A 20,195-nucleotide genomic window follows, 5' to 3' on the forward strand; every position below is an offset into this window, starting at 1 on the left:
CTCCTCCCATCAAGTTGTTGGACAGTCTGTTTATCAATCATCTGTGTGCCCCTCTCCAGCTAGTAATGATTGGTTCAGCCAGCACAGCCCGCCCCTGAATGCTGCGCAGCTCGTTCAGCTCTCACCACCTTTCCTGCAGGACTCAAGGCTTGATTGGCTGGTTACATATCAATCACATGACTTGCCCCACCTCCTCAAATGTGATTGGCTGTCCTGGGTCCACTGGCTCCCCATAGACTTCTGGTTGGTTGTTGCCAGGCAATGAGCTCCACCTCAAAATGAAACTGTGGGCCCTGATCAGAGGCCATGGGTGATAAAAGGTGTTGGGACCCTAAACATGATGATTTGGGCCCCGAAAAGGAGGCTCTGGGCACTCAAAAGGACGGGCAGATGCTACAGATGGCGCTTTGGGCCCTGAACATGAGGGGACCCTCTTGGTTCCCACCCGAGCTGGGTTTGGTGCCTGTGACCCCACGGAACAGACACCTGTGCTGTCCGGAGTGGCCACGGAACAGACGGAGCCCAAAGCCACGGACTCCATGAGCTCAACGGGGAGTTGTGACATTTCATGGACGTTTCACAGGGGTGGCCCATGGACTGAGGGCAACTGTGTGTGTGTGACATCAACGGGTGGGCAGGGGAGCGGTGGTTGGTGAGGACGTGTTGGATCGTGTGGGACCTGAGCCTGACGTCCATGGGGTGGAACAAGGGGTGGAGAAAGGACCGTCGTGGCTGAACCCCAGACGGTAACTGAGCCCCACGCAGCCGCTCGCTCCCTCCCCACAGCGGGATGGAGGAGAGAACCAGAAGGGTATACAGTGAGAACACTCGTGCATTGAGTTAAAAACAGTTTAATAATTGGAATTAAAAAAAAATAGACTAAAATTTTTAAAATTACATTTAAAAAAATGAAAATAAATATGCAATAATTAAAATTATACCTATGATAATGAAAAGGAAAATACCAAAGAGAAAAGATCATGGAATCATAAAATGTCCTGAGTTGGAAGGACCCACCAGGATCATGGAGTCCAACTCCTGTCTCTGCACAGGACAACCCCACAGGTCGCACCATGTGTCTGAGGAGGTTGCCCAATTTTTTCTTGAACACTGTCAGGCTTGGGGCCGTGACACCTGCCTGGGGAGCCTGTTCCAGTGTCCAGCACCCTCTGGGTGAAGAACCTTTTCCTCATGTCCAACTGACCCTCCCCTGGCACATCTTCTGCCATTCTCTCGGGTTCTGTCATTGGTTCCTAAAGAGAAGAGATGGGCATCAACCCCTTCTACTCCCCTTGTGTGGACGCTGTAGACCACCAAGGGATCTCCTCTCAGTCTCCTGCAGGCTGAACAAACCCAGTGACTTCAGGAGCTCCTCATGCGGCTTCCACCCCAAACCCTTCACCATCTTGATGTCCCTCTTCTGGACACTCTCCAGCAGCTTTATCTCCTTTTGATCCTGTGTCCCCAGCCCTGCACACAGTGAATGCTCCAGGTGAGGCCGCCCCAGCGCAGAGCAGAACGGGACAATCCCCTCCCTGCCCAGCTGGCCGTGCTGTGCTGGATGCACCAGGACACGGGTCCCTCTTGGTGCCAGGGACACTGGTGGCTCATGTTCAACCTGATGTTGACCAGAACCCCCAGATCCCTCTCTGCAGAGCTTCTCTCCAGCATCTCGTCCCCCAGTCTGTCTGTACAGCCAGGGTTGCCATGTCCCAGGTGCAGAATCCAGCACTTGCTCTTGTCCAACTTCATGCAGTTGGTGATTGCCCAGTTCTCCAGTTTGTCCAGATCCCTCTGCAGGGCCTCTCTGCCCTCAAGCCTAGACAGCTTCCCCCCCAATTTTGTGTCTTTGGCAAACTTACCAAGTGATCCATCAAGTCCTAAGTCTACGTCATTTATAAAGACATTGAGGAGTGCTGGCCCTAAGATGGATCCCTGTGGAACCCACTACTGACAGGTCGCCAGCCCAACATGACCCCATTTACTAGAACCCTCTGAGCCCAGCCCATCACCCAATTGCTCACCCACTACACTGTGTGTTTACCCAGCTGTGTGCTGGACATCTTGTCCATGAGAGACACTATAAAAGGCTTTACTGAAATCCAAAAAGATCACATCGACAGGCTTCCCTTGGTCAACTAGGTGGGTAACCTCATCCTAGAATGAAATTAAGTTGGTCAGGCAAGACTTTCCCCTCATGAACCAGCGCTGACTGGGACCAATGACTGTGTCGTTGTTCAGATGTTTTTCATCTGAATGAGTAACCCGGAGTTATCCCCGTGTCTGTGTCTTTCTGGCAAGGGGTCTGTCCTGAGAAGGGAATCCAGCCTCTGCCACTCTCTGGAGAGACAAACCCTGTGTCCATGGCACCGGGGCACACAAAGGGTGACTTGTGCAAGACCACCCTTCATCTGAACCACTTAGGTATGTACTTGTGGATGGGCTATCAAGTCTTAGAGTGTAAACTCTTGTATAATTGGCACTGCCCAGAATGGCTACAACAGACGCAGACTTTTGTGCTGCAGAGATTTATATTTAGGCAGATTAATCTTTTGTTTCCTTTTTGATTTTTATTAAAAAAAATATTGATAGTATTAGAGAAATTACACAAATACTTAGAGGATTATTGATGCATTTTAACAGGATTATCCACAGAAGGCCCAGCAGCTTTGCATCTCAAGAAACGGGAGGCCAAAGCCTAAGGGAAGGATGGGCCTGGCACCATCCTGGGATGTGGGAAACTCAAGTGTGCGCCCATCTCCCAACACCCTGCCCTGCTCAGTGAAGGGTGTGAGAAACTCTGCCAACCAGCCTGCAGCCCATGTTGTCCTGCCAGCTCAGGTTTGGAGCTTCCATCCCTGGAGGTATTTAAAAGATGTGCAGATGTGGTGCTAAGGGATATGGTTTACTTTTGGACTTGGCAGTGCTAGATTTATGGTTGGACTCGATGCTCTTCAGGGTCTTTTCCAACTTAAATGATTCTCTGATTCTATGATTTCAGTCAAAACCACATTGATTCCCATGAGCTTCAGCTTCCCTGGAGGGCAGCTGTTATGTGGCACAACTGTCCTGGCTCTCCAGGCAGGTTGGGCACTGGTTTGGTGTCTGCACTGGCAGTTTTCCCCTTCCTTGGGTAAAAGACCTTCGATGAGAGATGGTTGTAGACATTTTGGGGGCAGAGGTCTGAAGTTGTCCTTTCAAAATCGGAGCAGGCTGAGCTTTGGAGCTGAGGGACGACAGAGGTGCTCTCAAGGATGTTTTTCACTAGTGGTACAATCACTAATAACAGTTGCAGGGAACTCCTTATTCTCAGTCATGATGATGAACTAAAAGCTTTTTAACTTCATTCCCAACAGTCATTCTTGCTTCTCAAAAGTGCTGCTATGTCTTGGCAGCTGACCTCCTGCATGAAGTTCTTAGACCTGTGGTTTTTTTCTCTCTTCTACATTGTTTATCATTGAAAGTGTACACCTCTTGGGCAGAATTGGCCCCAAATCCTCCCCCTTCCATACCTGTTTTCCTTTTTTTCTAGTGTGAGGGGGAGGTGGCATAGGAGAGTTGTTTCTTTTTTAGCCAAAGAAAACCAAGGAACAGATCTCAGGTCAGTGCAAAGGCACAAAGGAATCCAGAGTGTTGAGGTGGTGCACACTGACACACACCGTCACCTGCATTTCCAGTCTCTCAAGTTCCAACAGTGCAGCAGAGACTGGAGTTCTGAGCTCCCTTCATCTGCCCTGTGTGGCACATGTAAAATGAAACTACCCCAGCCAAAGAGTTGGTTTTGATTCTCTTCACAGCCTGAGGCCCCACATGGGTCAGGAGACAGGCCAGGATACCCAACGAGGACTCACATGCTCTGCACTTCAAGTTCAGGTGTTCCCAGGAATCTCAGCAGACAAGTTGTGCTGATTCCTGGGTGCAAGGAGCTGGGCAAGAGCCTCGTCTCCATTTCTGTAACGATGGCTTTGCTGCCTGGCTGGTGTGCAGACTCTGTACGTGGATGCTGACACCTGTTGAGCAACCTGCTCTGAAAGGATGAACAAGGTGGGCATGAGGACAGCAAAAAACAAGAGCCTGGGTGGGGACAAATGAAAAGGGATGTTGCGCTCAGGGCTGCTTGGGGGCACATGTAAAGCAGCCCCGCGCCTTCTATGAATTATTCCTGTGGTCAGGGAAAACTTGAGAGCTGTCCCTAAATTGAAAACGTGAAGGGGATGAAAGGACAGCATCATTCAGGCTGGATGGGACCTCGGGAGGTGTCTTGACCAACCTCATGATCAAAGCAGGGTCAGACCAGATAACTCAGGGCTTTCTCCAAACACATCTTGGTCACCTTCTGGGGCAGACTGGATGCGCACTCCTGGGGAACAGCTTCCAGTGCTTGACTGTCCTCACGATTGGAAAGTTTCTCCCTTTATCTAGAGCCTTTCCAAGCCAAACCATCTAGATTGTTTTTTACCCATCTACTTGCACACTGATGCAGACCCTATTATCCTTCCGTGGACACAAGAATATTGTGGGGGATGATGCTGAATGCCTTGCTGACTTGCAGGTAACAGACCACCACTGCTGTCCCCATATCCTGCAACCCTGTCCTTTCCTCACAGAAAGCAAAGAGGATGGACAGGCACAATCTACCCTGGGTAAACCCCGTCACCTTCTCTTTCACACACCCAGAAATGGGGTCCCAGTGGACATGTTCTGGGGCACAGCCCTTAGTTCCCCTGCTCACCCACTGGCCATTTTTGAAAAGTGCACACAATGTATGAGAGCTGCCAGTGTTCAGGGAGTCCCCCCAGTCTCCATGAGCTTTCCAAGATGGTGGAGAGTGTCCTTACTGTGACATGGTCCTGCTGTCTCAGCTCCTGGGATGCTGCCCCTCCTGTCCCATAGACTGGAAAGGATTGTGTTAGTTCCAGAGACCCCTGACTTGATCCCCATCCACTGCTGGTTGTTCTGCCTCCAGTCACCGAGGCCTGGAAGACCTTGCTGGTGAAGATGGAGGACAAGAGATTCAGAGAATATCACTTCTTTCCCTTACTGAATTCATCAGTGGCCACACAGTGTCTTTGTTTCTCCTTTAACAGTTCCTGAAGTAGTAACAGCTCATAATGGGGCCCTTGAATTGCCTTACAGGTCTAGACTGAGTTTTGATCTGGCCTGTTGCTGTGCTTGGAGGCTGCTGTCCTTGAAGACCAGATGAACTAACTTCTGCCACCCTGCCTTGGCAGTTTATTCCATCCGTGTCACAGCTCTGTCTGCAACATTGACACCTCCAGCTCACCTAGTCAGGTCCCTGACTGAGGACATTGCCTCACATCTGGGCTGAACCACCCCAGCTGTGGCACCAGGAAACCTCTGAGTCGCCGCATGGAAACCAGGTACCAAGTGTCCAAGAGCCCATGCATGCAAAGGCTTTGCTTCGTAGCAGAGACGTGACATGGCCAAAAGATTGCTGAATGTCTCTCAAGCCCTAGGAGTATAAACCCAGAATATAATGCCTAAATTCATTCCAGTGAACATATTCCTTCCCCAGTTTGGAAAAATTAGATCCTTTGCTGTAACATTCCTGGTGTCCTGCCTAATGATGGGACAAGAAAAGGTGGTTCTCATAACAATTTATTTTTCAATACAAATAACACCATGCTGGCAAGAAGTGTCACTACTGAAGAGAGAGAATCAGCATCACTGATTACTTGAGGTTGTTTCAAAGGATGTGCCCCTGGAGCCCCAGGGACAGCTGGAGGGAGCCCAGAGGGGAAGCTGAAAGGGACATCATGGGCTGCTCCTGCGCTGCTGAGCTGGGCTGGGCTCCTGGGACAGAGGGAGGTCATGGCAAGCGGCAGCGCTGCAGAGAGACAGCTCTGGCCAGGAGCAGCTCCTCTGCAAAGTGCAGCAGGGCTGAGGGCTCTGTCTGGGGATCTCAGGGAGACGAGCAAGGCAGAGAGAGATTAAAGGTGGTCAGGACTGGGAGGATGACTGAGAGCTCACTGGAGAAGAAGTCTTTGCAGCCCTTGACCTGGTAAGTCTCTGTGTGCAGGGCAATGCAGCTGTAGCTCCTGGAGGCATCTCCTAAAGTTAGCACAGGCACAGTTTTGAACAGCTGTGAAGCTGGGTGAGGAACCAGGGCTACCCAGGGCTGTCCTGCAGAGCAGGGTCCCTGCACCCCAGGGCTGTGCCAGGGCAGGGACTCTGCTGCCTGCCAGGGTCAGCGGCTCAGCCTGCCCGGGGTGATCCCAGCAACACTGAGGGGAGAAGCTGTGGGGGGAAGGAGCGACCCCCCAGCAGGGCAGGGTCCTTCTACTGCTGGATTCTCCGTGGGTCAGGGCTGCTCACAGCTCCAGCTCACTCCAGACTGCTTCCAATTGGAGGTTTCAAGGAGAAGATCTATACAGGTATTACTATAAAGATAAGGAGCTTTCCCGAGTCTGTTTCCTATTCCAAGACTTGGAGAGGGGGGGATGGAGGAAAGAATAAATGAAGAAGGAACTCTGAGTGATCAGCACATCTGCCAGAAGCCTCATAACATCCCTTCAGGCACTCCTCTGCCCATGGACAGCAGCAGCATCACATCTGCTGAACCCATCAGCCTTAGTCTGACCTGTCCTTTTTTCCAGCCTGCAAACCTCTGCTCTCAGCAGTGCCTGGTGGCTTTTCAGGGCAACATGGGACTGTGATCAGCTTCCATCTCAGAAAGGTGCCAGCCCAGGGCAAGCCAGAGGGACAGACCAGCTTCCCTCACTCTGCACTGACCCACAGGCATCCTCTAGTCTCGCAGGACTTGCTCTGTACTCCCTGCAGCAGAAACGGTGAGGGTTTCTGACACCCAACAACACTCTCCAGGGGAGTTGCAGGATTGGACTAGATGATCTTTCGAGGTCCATTCCAATCCCTAACATTCTGTGATTCTGTGAAGCTGTAAAAAACCCAAATATTTCAAACTTCATTTTACCGTCATTTTTCATTCTCAGTGATACTGCAGATGCTGATGGGCCCTTCTTCACCAGAAGCAGTTTCAGATGACAACTTTGAACCCCAGGTCTGTCCCTCGCCCCCCGTTCCCATGACCCCTGCTGCAGAGCAGGGCTGACTCCTGGGCAGCCAGCGGGCACAGGCCCTGCTCCTCACGGCACCTCCAGCCAGCACCACCCAGGGCTCAGCCACAGAGCTGAAGGAAGGTCTGGAAAAGGACAAGGGGGTGTGGAGCAGGGGAGGGTGTATGTGAAATGGCTTTGATTTTGCTCAGAGAAGTCTCTCCTAACTTGTCACTGTCTTCTCCTCCTGTGACAGTGCGCCATGCCCAGAGGCAGCAAATGTTCAACAGCAGCTCCATCACCCAGTTCCTCCTCCTGGCGTTCACAGACACACGGGAGCTGCAGCTCTTGCACTTCTGGCTCTTCCTGGGCATCTACCTGGCTGCCTTCCTGGGCAACAGCCTCATCATCACCACCGTAGCCTGTGACCAGCACCTCCACACCCCCATGTACTTCTTCCTGCTCAACCTCTCCCTCCTCGACCTGGGCTCCATCTCCACCACTGTGCCCAAGTCCATGGCCAACTCCCTCTGGGACACCAGGGCCATCTCCTATACAGGATGTGTTGCACAGCTTTTTCTCTTTACCTTCTTGGTAGTAGCAGAGTATTGTCTCCTCACAGTCATGTCCTACGACCGCTACGTTGCCATCTGCAAACCCCTGCACTACAGGACCCTCTTGGGCAGCAGAACTTGTGTCCACATGGCAGCAGCTGCCTGGGCCACTGGGTTTCTCCATGCTCTGCTGCACACGGCCAATACATTTTCACTGCCACTGTGCAATGGCAATGCCCTGGACCAGTTCTTCTGTGAAATCCCCCAGATCCTCAAGCTCTCCTGCTCAGATGCCTACCTCAGGGAAGATGGGTTTATTGTGGTTAGTGTCTGTTTAGCATTTGGGTGTTTTGTGTTCATTGTGCTATCCTATGTGCAGATCTTCAGGGCCGTACTGAGGATCCCCTCTGAGCAGGGGCGGCACAAAGCCTTTTCCACGTGCCTCCCTCACCTGGCCGTGGTCTCCCTGTTTGTCAGCACTATCATGTTTGCCTACCTGAAGCCCCGCTCCATCTCCTTCCCATTGCTCGACCTGTTGGTGTCTGTTCTGTACTCAGTGGTACCTCCAGCAGTGAATCCCCTCATCTACAGCATGAGGAACCAGGAGCTCAAAGATGCACTGAGGATGTTGATTCAATAATTTTTTTCTCAGCACGTATAAGCTGTTTGTGTCTTTTCAGAAATTATTTCCAATTTATTTTTGAACTTCCTATGTTGTTTAAATTTTATCTATGATACTTCTTTTTGTCCAGGGTTGTCTACATCCACTCCAGTTTCCCAGAAGCATGAACCCACCCTTGTCTGAGCCACGTCCTCTGTTTTGTTTTTGGTTTTTTTTTTTTCTGGGATGATGTTACAGATGGCCTCCTGTGTCACATATGTGCAATAAAATGGACTTACTCGGTGCTGGTGTCTGCAGGTTGGGCTCTTCTTCAAAAGTGAAGGTCAGGAACAGGCTTAAGAAATAGCCCCTCTGAGCCTTCTGATGTGCTGGATTTCGGCCTGGGCTCAGGGCAGGAGGACATGGGAAGATGTGTTCGGGAATGGGCCTGGAATGAGCCTTCACGTGTGGGTGCCCAGTGCCAATGGAAATGGTGCACGATCGGCAGGGGTATAACTGGGACTGTCTCTCTGTGGCTTTTGGGCACAACTGCCTGGCAGAGCAGCATCGCCACCTCAGGGCCATCCCCAAGATGACATCCCTGGAGGAGAGCAGACCTGTTTCTGCATGCATGAGTTCAAGCAGGCTGTTCTGTCACTGGTGCAGCAGGAGAGTCCTGGAGAGCCTCCAGGTCACAAGTCTTGTGCTCAGGTGAGTGACTGACACAGTGAGGCTGCCACAATTGGGCAATAAGGATCCCTCTGAAACAAGAGCAGCAGACACAGGGAGACAATGGCCTCCCTCTCCTCATGCCATGGCTGAGCCCAGCCCTGGGGCTGATGGGGAGAATGACCCTCTTCTCTGCCCCCAGCAGCTGCTGTGCCCTTCAGAGGGGCTGGGGCTGTGGGCTGAGTGCCCAGAGCTCTGCAGCCCCCTGGGCTGGGCACGGCCGTGGGGCCAGCCCAGACTGGGCTGCTCTGCTGGGCTGGGCTGGAGAGAAATGGGCTGTGGGGAGAGCTGGGGAGGGGCTGTGCTGAGCTGGAAAGTGCCCGGGAGAGGAAAATAAACAGTGTATAGCTTGAGGCCAGGGGCTGGCACTGTATGCAGTGGAGGGGTTGGAATGCATGGAGCTGGCAGTTGGCGATGGCAAAGCTGAGAGCCTCTGGCTGGGTAAGGACTAAGGGTCAGACAAATAAAGCAGATGTCGTAATGGAAGTCGACTACAGGCCATCCAGCCACAATGACGACACTGATGAGATATTCTTCAAGGAACTAAGCGAAGCCTCCAAGTCATCTGCCCTTGTCCTTATGGGGGATTTCAACTTGCCAGATGTCAAGTAGGAATATCACACAGCTGGCACCAACAGGTCCAGAAGATTCCTAAAGCATCTGGACGATAACTTCTTTTTGCAGGTACTAAGGGAGCCGACCAGGAAAGGTGCCTTCCTACATTTGATTCTCACTAACAGAGAGGGTCTTGTGGGAGAAGTGGCAGCTGGTGGCTCCCTTGGCCACAGCGACCACGAAGCATCAGGTTTAAAATCTTTGCTAATGTGTTCATTGTGCAGATCTTCAGGGCCGTGCTGAGGATCCCCTCTGAGCAGGGACGGCACAAAGCCTTTTCTACCTGCCTCCCTCACCTGGCCGTGTTCTCCCTGTATGTCAGCACTGCCACGTTTTCCCACCTGAAGCCCCATTCCATCTCCTCTCCTTCCCTGGACCTGGTGGTGTCTGTTCTGTACTCAGTGGTGCCTCCAGCAGTGAACCCCCTCATCTACAGCATGAGGACCCAGGAGCTCAAGGACTCCATTAGGAAAGGGATTTCATGGGTGTCTGTCAATACTGAAAAACTTCCCATCACTCTCCACAAATAATATCTGATATATCCCACTGCAGGCCTGTACCCCATTTATTATTTTATCCTTTTTTTTTTTTTTAGCATTAACTGTATTGTTATTTGTAGTTATTATTTTTCTGTATAATTATTTGTATTCAGCTTACTGTCATGAGAAATGAACCCAGCATGATTTGAAAACACCTGAAACCTCTGTAAGTACTTTTCTAACACCATGTCAGCGCTGACTCTCTCCTAGCATTTCTGTAATAAAATTACATGTCCAGAGTGCAGTTCCTCAAGATTTGGTTGTTCTTCCAAAGCTGCTTTCAACAACAGACCCGGGATTTTCACTCAAAAGGGCCTGAGGAAAAAGCTCGTTGTCATGTTGGTAGCTGACAGACAACAAAGGTGTGATTTAAGACACAACCCTTGTTGTCTGTTGACAGTGGAGATGGGGAGTGGTCATGAGATACAGTCAGACTGGGCTGTCCCAGTGCATGATGGGCCAGAGGACAATACTCCCGGAGAGGAATCTGGAGCCGCCTGGAGAGCCCATGAGATACACACGGACCGGGTTTGCCTGAGGTGGGCAGTGACAGGACCCCACAGAGTGAGACATCGCCCAAGGTGGAGTCAAGCAAAGGGAAAGCACTAAATGCAGGTATCTGCAGGGAAACAAAGATGGACACAGACCATCTGACACTGACCAGCTCCAACAGGCAACAGCACCTTCACAGCCACCACACCAACAGCAGCACTTAAACAACCATGAGCAACAGAACTGACCCTGTCCTGTTCCCCCTCTCAGACTGATCTGGTGTGAAGGTTGAGTGAGTGGTCTGTACATCCCAGGTAGAACTTACTTGCAGTTTCACACACCCCTGTGGTCCCTCCAGTGTGGACCTGGGGTTTGGGTCAGCCCAGACTCAGAGATATTACCCACTTGGACATTCCAACCCTGGGTTTCTCCAGATCCTTGGGTCCTCCTCCTCCTTGCTAGCCTCACTTAGAATTGACCAAGAAGGTGTGTACGTGCCATCACACCCAAACGCACACACAATAGTGAGCCCACTCACACAGCAAGGAGCCAGGAGCAGAGTTTAATTAGTTTTGTAGTTTAACCCTGACAGACAGCTCAGCACCACATAGTCTGTCACTCACTGCCCCACAGCAGGATGACGTGGAGGATCAGAAACACAAAAGAAAACTTTGTGGGTTGAGATAAAGACAGTTTTACAGGTAAAGCAAAATCTATGCATGTAATCAAAGAAAACCAAGGAATCAGGAGGAGGATGTTCAACTATCCTCAGAAAAGCCGGGCTCCATCACATATAACAGTTACTTGGGAAGACAAATGCCATCACTCCAAATGTCCTCCCCTCCTTTCTTCTCCCAGATTTTATTGTTGACCATGGTATCATATGTTGTGGAACACACCTTTGGTCCATTTGGTTCACCTGTCCCAGCCATGTCCCCTCCCAATTTCTTGTGCACCTCCAACCCACATGCTGGTGGGTTTGGTGTGAGAAGCAGAAAAACCCTTGATACTGTGCAAGCACTGCTCAGCAATAACTGAAACATTGGGGTGGGACCAACACTGTTTCCATCACAAATGTAAAATGGACTCATACAGCTTGCTATGAAGATAAGTAACTCTACCCCTAATGAAACCAGTCTAATAAGCAGGACAGACCATGGTGATCAGGCAGGCGTTTGGCCAGACCAGCACTGACCAGTCACCTCCCCACGGGCAGCTGGTCCCTTGAATCCCCCTCCTCCCCACTATTCCACAGGCTGCTTCTTCGACGATCCAAATTTCTCTGCCCCAGTCTCCTCCCCAATTCATAACCAACCATCATCAGTTACTTTTTCCCCAGTGGGCTCAGGTTTTCTCCACTTGCACTCAAATTTGATACTTTGGATTCCTTTGCCTTGGTCCTCTGGGACTTCAGTGGCATCACTGGTTGCTCCTCCAGGCACTGATGGCCTTGCAAGACTTGACTGCCCAGACAGTCCCCAGTGCTCCCCTCTGTGCAGTTTGGCCAACCTGGTCACATCTGCAGCCACCTGTGAGGCCCAACTGGGACACACGGAGCTGCCCATACTGCTGGTCTCTTCTTACATCCCTCGGCTTCTCATGCATGTCCCACAGTTTCACATGGCATGTACAGGTGGTTTCACCCCAGCACAGGGCCTCACTCATCTTTCTGCAGCCTTCCTGTCTGGTGTCCTTGATGACCGCATGATACCTGCCTACCTCTGGCCAATCACATTGCTGTCATGGGGTGACCTCACAAGTAATAATCCAGACATGTTGGATTTGCCTACATCTACCCCAAGTAAGCGCAATAGAAGTGGCATCACAACCCACCTCCAGCCATGTCATCTTCCCCTTCTCCTGCATCTCCCGTCTCCCAAGCTCTCAGCACTGCTGGGTGTGTTTTCCAGCATCCAGGTAACATCACCAGGCCTGTCTCACCACATGCCCAGTTGGGTTGTTTCCAAAGATGTGACTTCAAAATCTACCTCCCTCCCATGATGCCTCACCTTGCATCATCCTCTTCTGGCACCAGGGGTCACCTCACAGCCAGCCTCCCAGACATTGCCCCTTTGCCTGCCTCTCCTCTTTCCTACCCAGCACTGCCCTTTCTGCTGGGCAGGCAGCAATGTACTCCCCATGGGGACTGCAGAGCCCTGGTGGGACAGCTCAGTGGTGGGAGGGCAGTCATGCATGGGCAGGGCTCCTCAGGAAGGCAGGCGGGTGGATGAGGAGGTGGAGATGAGCTCTGTGCAGAGGGGAGCCTGGTGTGCACAGAGCCTTGCCTTGGAGGGAGCTTCATGGTCACAGGTCCTGGATTACATGGCAAGTTGGACCATCTCTTGGTCTGCTGGGAGGGCAGCAGGGCTGGGCACAAGAAACCCAGGAGATTCCTGCAGGGTGTGGAAGACAGCATTTTGAGACAAACACTGGACGAGCTGACTAGGGCTGGTCTCTTACTGACAGACTGTCATGGAGGCATCCCAAATATAAGTTTAGGCAGACTAGCACTCCGATAACATAAGATAAAGGTTCGGATATTAGGTTAGGAAATTATTTGGGGTGCAGCAAAATAAGAATGAGGATCCACAGCGTGCATATACGCACTCACAAGAAAAACAAACCAGAGCCCTCTTTGCCCCGTTTTGCCTATAATAGATAAACACCAGCTTACTGCAGCCAGGAATTTACACTCGTCTGCCCCAGATGAGGAAGGTACACTTGCCTACCAGGCAAGGACTTACTAAAGCATATATTCAGTAACTTCTCACTCACCCACATGCGGGGGTGAGGCGCTCCCCATCCCGGGAGGTTACCTCAGACAGCTTCTCCGTCTAAGGGGAGGGACTCCGGCAGCATGGCAGACCCGCAGCTCCGAGGAGACCACACAAAGGGAGTTGCCGGCGGGAACCCCATTTATAGTCTGCTCAGATCTGACTGTGGGCATTCCAGAAGCTTCTCGGCTTCTCTACACCCCGCCCCCTCGAGTATGGGCCTTCGAGAAGCTTCTCAGCTTCTCCGGGCTGTGGGCACTCTTGGCCCCTCCTCTGCTAATGACCCTGCCCAGCGACTCTGGGTCTCCACAAAGAGAGCCATTAAGTGCCCCATTGAAGGCCCCAGTTCACTCGAGGGGGATGTGCAACTGCCACACCAGTTCTCAGGGCATGTGTGGGAGGAAAGTGCGACTGCCAACACACAGACAAGGTGGATCAGGCTGGGGATCTGAAGGATGAGGGCAGCCATGGCTGCAGTGACCATGAGATGGTGGAGAAGTACGACAACTGCAGAACAACAGTGCAGTCCTGCAGGAGAGCTGATTTCAGTTAGCTGAGGATCTCCTTGGGCTCTCCTGGAGAACAAAGGGGCTGTTAAATAAACTCTCTTGGATCTTCAGGGACAACATCCTCAAAGCCCAGGAAGAAACCAATCTGATGGTCAGGGAGTCGAGCAGGGCCTGGCAAGAGGTCAGCATGGGTGAACAGGGACCCTCTGACTTAGGAGACCAAACAGCAGAAGGACGTGCAGGGAGGCTGGAGAAGAACAGGCTGCCCAGGAGACAGACAGACACCTGGCCTGGGGGTGCAGGGATGGAGCCAGCAAAGCCAATGCTGAGCAGTGCCTGAAACGGCCATGCAAGGCAGGGGCACCCAGGAGGGCTTCTCCAAAGATATTGTCAGCACAAGGAAGGCAGCTGAGGGAACCCTGGTCCCAGTGGCCAGTGGGGCAGGGGACGGAGTGACAAAGACAGTATCGAAACTGCAATTTCTCAGAAGAAAGATTCTTCCTTTGTGAGTGCTGGTAGGAAATGTGTTTTGCTGAGTAACTGGATGCACCTATGCATTTTACTATACATTTTATATATTATATTATATTATATTATATATTATATATATTATATATATTATATATATATAATATATATTATATATATTATACATTTTACTATACCTCTACATAAATATTTATGTTTCCTTATACTCACATAGAAAGACAGATAACACAGATCTGTTGAGATCACTGTCAACATGACCATCTACAAAGAGAACAGTTCAATTAAGCTTTTCATCCTTCTTTCCTCCATCAGGCAAGAGTGGCCAACAGCTTCGAGCATGACTCTGTGCCAAGAGTAAAAAGTGGCATTGACAGTCCATGGCAGTGGATTTTCTGGTGCCTTCGACTCTGTGCAAGACACAAGGATTATGTTTCTTAATGCTGTAGGCTTTGATAGGATAGAAATCTAGAGAACATTTTCTAAAACTGGACGGAAAAAGAAAACAAGTGAAAGATGTAGAGTGAAGGAAATGTCTTCTTGCAACTTTAAGCATCAAACTTTGTTGGTGTTGTAATTCTCCTTTCTTTGTTTTGAATACTTTAAATACCAGTGTTTTCCCATGAGATCAAAATGAGACTTTTCAGGATGTGCATTAAGAGCAAGAGGAGAACTACTGATCTTCCACTAGATTTGCCTTCTCAGTATTCTCTGTTAGGCTGTGCATCTGATCTCCCTCATCCTTCATGTATTTTCTCCTGCCCTAACTAAACTGACCATGTCTGAAGCCACATTTCCAGCAGCTGATCTGCACACAAGTACTTGCGATTGCTCTCTGGATTTCCCTTCCGCTTACTGTTTGATCACTCAGACATTTGTCAACAATCCAGTTGCTGCTTTCAGCTTCAAGGAGTTAAAAGCTTCCTTGTCTTTCAGTAGTCTGTCTAATTCTGTCTTTAGCCAACTCTTTTATTGTGTTTATTTTATAATTTCCTTTCTGTCTAAAACATTGCTTGCATGGTTATGCCTCGGAGAAGGTGAACCTCATTAGTGGCAGTTTGTCCTTGGCATAGAGTTGAGGAGTGTGTTTTCTTTTAATGATGAATCTTATCAGTTTTGTTTTGTTTGTTCAAAAGTAAAGAAAAGTCTCTCTTTGCCTGTGTGCAGCCAGGTCTCCAAGGAGAGGAGGTGGGAGCTGGTGCAAAGGAGCTGGAGAATCCAGCGTCAGACTGCAGTGGAGAAGTCTGGTGTAAGGAAAAGGGATGCAAGTCCCAGGTGGCCAATGAGAGAAATGATGGGGTTGGGGAGGCGAGGAGCAAGGTTGTCCACACTGTGTCAGAGCTCAAGGGACAGCTTCTCTGACCAGTCCAGACTTCCTTAGGAGAGGCCCTGGATCAATATCAGGTAATGCTGCAATCACCTCTTCTGCACACTGAAAAAAAATAAACTATATCCTTTACGAAATAAAAAAAAAAAAGAAGTAATTTTTATTAGAAGGTTTTTGAAATCATTCTCTGCAACTACACTAGGAAACCACTCTAATTAACTGTACAAGACTAGAAGGAAATTACAAGAAGACACACAGTTTCTTAGAGCTTTCTTCTGTGTAATGAGCCCCATGGTGCATTTGGTGCTGAGTCCTTGAACCTCAGGTGCTGAGAGGAGATTGCACAAACCTCTCCAGAAGTCAAAGTCAGAAGAAAAAAGTACTAAGTCCCTTGAAGTATTAATGAGTTCCACTGAGGGCAACTACCAGCAAAGCCGCCCCAGGGACTCGTTAGAGCAGAGAATTGGAGGCCATGATGGCGGATAAACAAAGGGTAATGTGCAGGCAGCTGAGGTGCTGAGAAAACCCTGGTTTTGTCTGATGAAGCAGAGAGGCCAAGGCCTGACCCCCAGCCCCTGGGAAGGCAGATCCTGTCCCTCACACATTGCCCAGGGCTCTTCCTGGGGCAGGGGGATGTGGGCTGTGTGATGCTGAGTGAAGGACAATGGTGTGACAGTTCCCAGCCTTACTGGGGTGTGCAAGGAGGCCATGAGGTGCCCCCAGTGCCTGAGGACAACATGTCTCCTCATAGGCCTTGGTGGCAGAGATGATTGCCGTAGCCAAGGGGACAAAGACTTGGGTTCTCTTGGCGACATCCAGCCTTGCCAGTGCCCTTTGCCATCTCCACCACAGGTTGTCCTACACTGTCCCACAGCTGCTTCTGTTTCCCTGCAGGCTGTAGATACCCATCTCGCTTCCTCCCCTTGCTCTCACCCTGGTATTTCCATACATTGACTGATGTGTCTCCACTCTCATGGTCTGTTCCTCGAAACACAAGGAGGTAGACTGATCTCATGCTCCTTCTGAATGATTTCTCATGCCACAGCACTACCCTTTGAGTGACATTTCTTCCTCCTCATGTCCAGTCTCCACGTTCCAAGCTGTGCTGTGTGGCAGTGTTTCTCTCTGCTGTAGAAAGGAGGACCCTGAAAAGTACTGACCTGTCACCCTTTTACCTGTGCCTGGGAAGATCATGGAACAGATCCTCCTAGAAGCTCTGCTGAGGCACAAGGAGGACAGGGAGGTGATTTGAGACAGCCAGCATGGCTTCAGCAAGGGCAAGTCCTGCCTGACTAACCCAGTGGCCTTCTACGATGGGGTAACTACATCAGTGGACAAAGCAAGGGCTATGGATGTCAGATCTATCTGGACTTCTGTAAAGCCTTTGACATGGTCCCTCACAACACCCTTCTCTCTGAATTGGAGAGATATTGATCTGATGGCTGGACTGTTTGATGGGTGAGGAACTGGCTCATTGTTCACACCAAGAGAGCACAATGGCACAATGTCTGGATGGCCACTGGTGACAAGTGGTGTCCCTCAGGGGTCCATAGTGGGATCAGTACTGTTTAATATCTTCATCAATGACATGGTGGGACCAAGTGCACCCTCAGCAAGTTCGTAGATTTATACCAAACTGAGCGGTGTTGCTGACATGCCTGTGGGACAGAAGGCCATCCAGAGGGACCTGGATAAGCTCGAGAAGTGGGTTCATGTGAATCTCCAGAGGTTCAACAGGGCCAAACGAAAGGTACTGCACCTGGGTTGGGGCAACCCCTGCTATCAGTACAGGCTGGGGGATGAAGGGATGTAGAGCAGCCCTGACGAGGAGGACTTGTGGATACTGGTGGGTGAAAGACTGGACAGGAGCCGGCAAGATGTGCTTGCAGCCCAGAAGGCCAAACACATCTTGGGCTGCATCCAAAGGAGCATGACCAGCAGGTCAAGGCAGGGGATTCTGCCCCTCTGCCTTGCTCTGGTGAGAGCCCACCTGGAGTCCTGCATCCAGCTCTGGAGCCCTCAGTACAGGACAGATATGGACCTGTTGGAGAGGGTCCAGAGCAGGGCCACCAAGATGATCAGAGGGATGGAACAGCTCTGCTGGGAGGACAGGCTGGGAGAGTTGGTGTAGTTCAGCCTGGAGAAGAGAAGGCTCCAGGGAGACCTTATTGCAACCTTTCTGTACTGAAAAGAGACCGATAAGAATGATGGGGACAGACTTTTTAGCCGGGCGTGTTGTGATAGCACAAGAGGTGATGATTTTCAAGTAAAAGAGGGGAGATTCAGGCCAGACAGGAGAAAGAAATTTTTTACAATGAGGGTGATGAAACAACAGCACCATTTGCCCTGAGAGGTGGTGGATGCCCCATCCTGGAGACATCCCAGGCCAGGCTGCATGGGGCTCTGAGCAGCCTGATCTGGTTGAAGATGTCACTGCTCATGGAAGGATGGTTGGACTAGATGAACTTCGAAGCTCCCTTCCAAGACTCTCTATGATTCTATGATTCCTACCTCCAAGGAAAGCTCCACCATTTGGGAAATAACCCTTCAAGCATAGAATCATAGAATCATTTGAGTTGGAAGAGACCATTAAGATCATTGAGTCCAACCATAACCTAACTCTAGCACTAAACCATGTCCCTAAGAACCTCATCTACACATCTTTTAGACACCTCCAGGGATGGTGACTCCACCACTGCCCTTGGCATCCTGTTCCAATGCCTGACAACCCTTTCCGTGAAGAAAAGTTTCCTAATATCCAATCTGAACCTTCTCGGGCACAACTTGAGGCCATTTCCTCTCATCCTATCACTTGCTAATCAGGAGAAGAACAACACCCTCCATGCAACAACCTCTTTCCAGATAGTTGTAGAGAGTGAAAAGGTCTCCCCTCAGTCTCATTTTCTCCAGGCTCAACACCCCTGGGTCCCGCAGCTGCTCCTCAGAAGACTTGTGCTCCAGACCCTCAACAGCCTTGTCCCCTCCTCTGCACTCACTCCAGCACCTTAAGGTCTTTCCTACAGTGAGGAACCCAAAACTGAACTGAGGATTCGAGTTGTGGCCTCACCAGCACCAAGTACAAGGGGGTGATCGCTGCCCCGGTTCTGCGCACTACACTATTCTTCGTGGACACCAGGAGGACATTGGCCTTTTTGGCCACCTGGGCACACGCTGGTTCATGTTCAGCTACTGTCAATCAACACCCTCAGGTTTTTTTTTCCAACAAGCAGCTTTCCAGCCACTCTTCCCTGAGCCTGTAGTGTTACAGGAGGTTGTTGTGAACCAAGTGCCTCACCCAGCACTTGCCCTTCTTGAACCTCATACAATTGGCCTCAGTCAGCCAAGATACCTCTGTATGGCCTTCCCACCTTCCAGCAGATCAACACTCCCACCCAATTTGGTGTCATTTGCAAACTTACTGAGGGTGCCCTCAATCCCCTCATCCAGATCACTGATAAAGAGATTAAACAGAACTGGCGCCAATACTGAGACCTGGGGAACACGACTCATGACCAGCCACCAAATGCATTTGGCTCCGTTCACCACAACTCTTTGGGCCCGGCCCTCCAGCCAGTTCTTTACCCATCACAGATACACCCATCCAGGCCATGAGCTGCAGCTTCTCCAGGAGATGCTGTGGGATACGGTGTCAAAGACTTTACTGAAGTCTAAGTACACAACATCCACAGCCTGTGTGGTGGATTCACTCCCCCACGACAGACTTTCCCTCATCTGCTAAGCTGGTCACCTTGTCATAGAAGGAGATCAGGTTGGTCAAGCAGGATTTGCCTTTCATAAAGCCATGCTGATTGGGCCCGGATTGCTCGTCTCATATGTGTGACCTCACAGTCCTTTCCCAGCCATGTTCCTGCTGTTGGCCTATCCCCTGCAGAGGCACAAGTGACCTCACAGTCTCCTCCACAGGCATTGGCTTGCTACTGGACTATAAGTTCCTGAGACACAGCTGAGCACATGACATCAGACCCAGCCATCACCCTCCTTGTGGTCCAGTGTGTAAGCAGGTAAAACTGAGCTGGTTTCATCTTATTTATCTAATAGATTTCCTATCAAGGGTTTGAGTGGAGAAACGTTCCTCAGAGGAGCTGCTGTATTTACACTGGTGCATTTTATATCTCTGCTTCTGTCTCTTTTTTCCTTCTTCCTCTGTCTATTCTGTCTTGAAAGAGCTCTCCAAGGAAAAGATTCATGGAATGCTACAATAATGCAGGTTGGAAGAGAGCCCTGAACACCATCTCTGTCCCACTGACCTTTATGGCACCCCAAGGAATAGCTGAGAGCATTTGTACTGCCTTGGGTTCATCTCACCACACGCACAGATTGGACATGCACATGATGTGTCTGTTTACACCTCATCTGTACAATGAAAACGTGGACTTTTGACCTAGTATTTCATAGAATCATAGAATGTCCTGAGTTGGAAGGGACCCACAAGGATCACAGAATCACAGAATGTTGGGGATTGGAAGGGACCTCAAAAGATCATCCTGTCCAATTCCTGTGCTGGAGCAGGAACA

At 50.4% G+C, this 20,195-nt stretch overlaps 1 protein-coding gene and 1 pseudogene across 1 annotated transcript; both read left to right on the forward strand.

Moving 5' to 3' along the window:
• The window catches only part of LOC135998385 (ciliary microtubule associated protein 1A-like), a 175,618-nt pseudogene that overhangs the window by 123,052 nt on the left and 32,371 nt on the right, over nucleotides 1-20,195 (forward strand).
• Nucleotides 7,314-10,063, forward strand: LOC135998382 (olfactory receptor 14A16-like). The gene is made up of 2 exons (XM_065651550.1): nucleotides 7,314-8,107; nucleotides 9,901-10,063. The coding sequence occupies exons 1-2, from the start codon at nucleotides 7,314-7,316 to the stop codon at nucleotides 10,061-10,063; spliced, it is 957 nt and encodes a 318-aa protein (XP_065507622.1).

This window comes from Caloenas nicobarica, chromosome 25 (genome assembly GCF_036013445.1).
Source record: "Caloenas nicobarica isolate bCalNic1 chromosome 25, bCalNic1.hap1, whole genome shotgun sequence".
Classification (NCBI taxonomy): domain Eukaryota; kingdom Metazoa; phylum Chordata; class Aves; order Columbiformes; family Columbidae; genus Caloenas; species Caloenas nicobarica.

What these genes read in the sequence shown, in the direction of transcription:
- LOC135998382 (XM_065651550.1), top strand. Translation starts at nt 7,314, where the DNA reads ATGTTCAACAGCAGCTCCATCACCCAGTTCCTCCTCCTGGCGTTCACA. An exon ending in AAGCCCCGCTCCATCTCCTT is followed by an intron (nt 8,108 to 9,900) that starts CCCATTGCTCGA and finishes CATCTCCTCTCC; the next exon opens with TTCCCTGGACCTGGTGGTGT.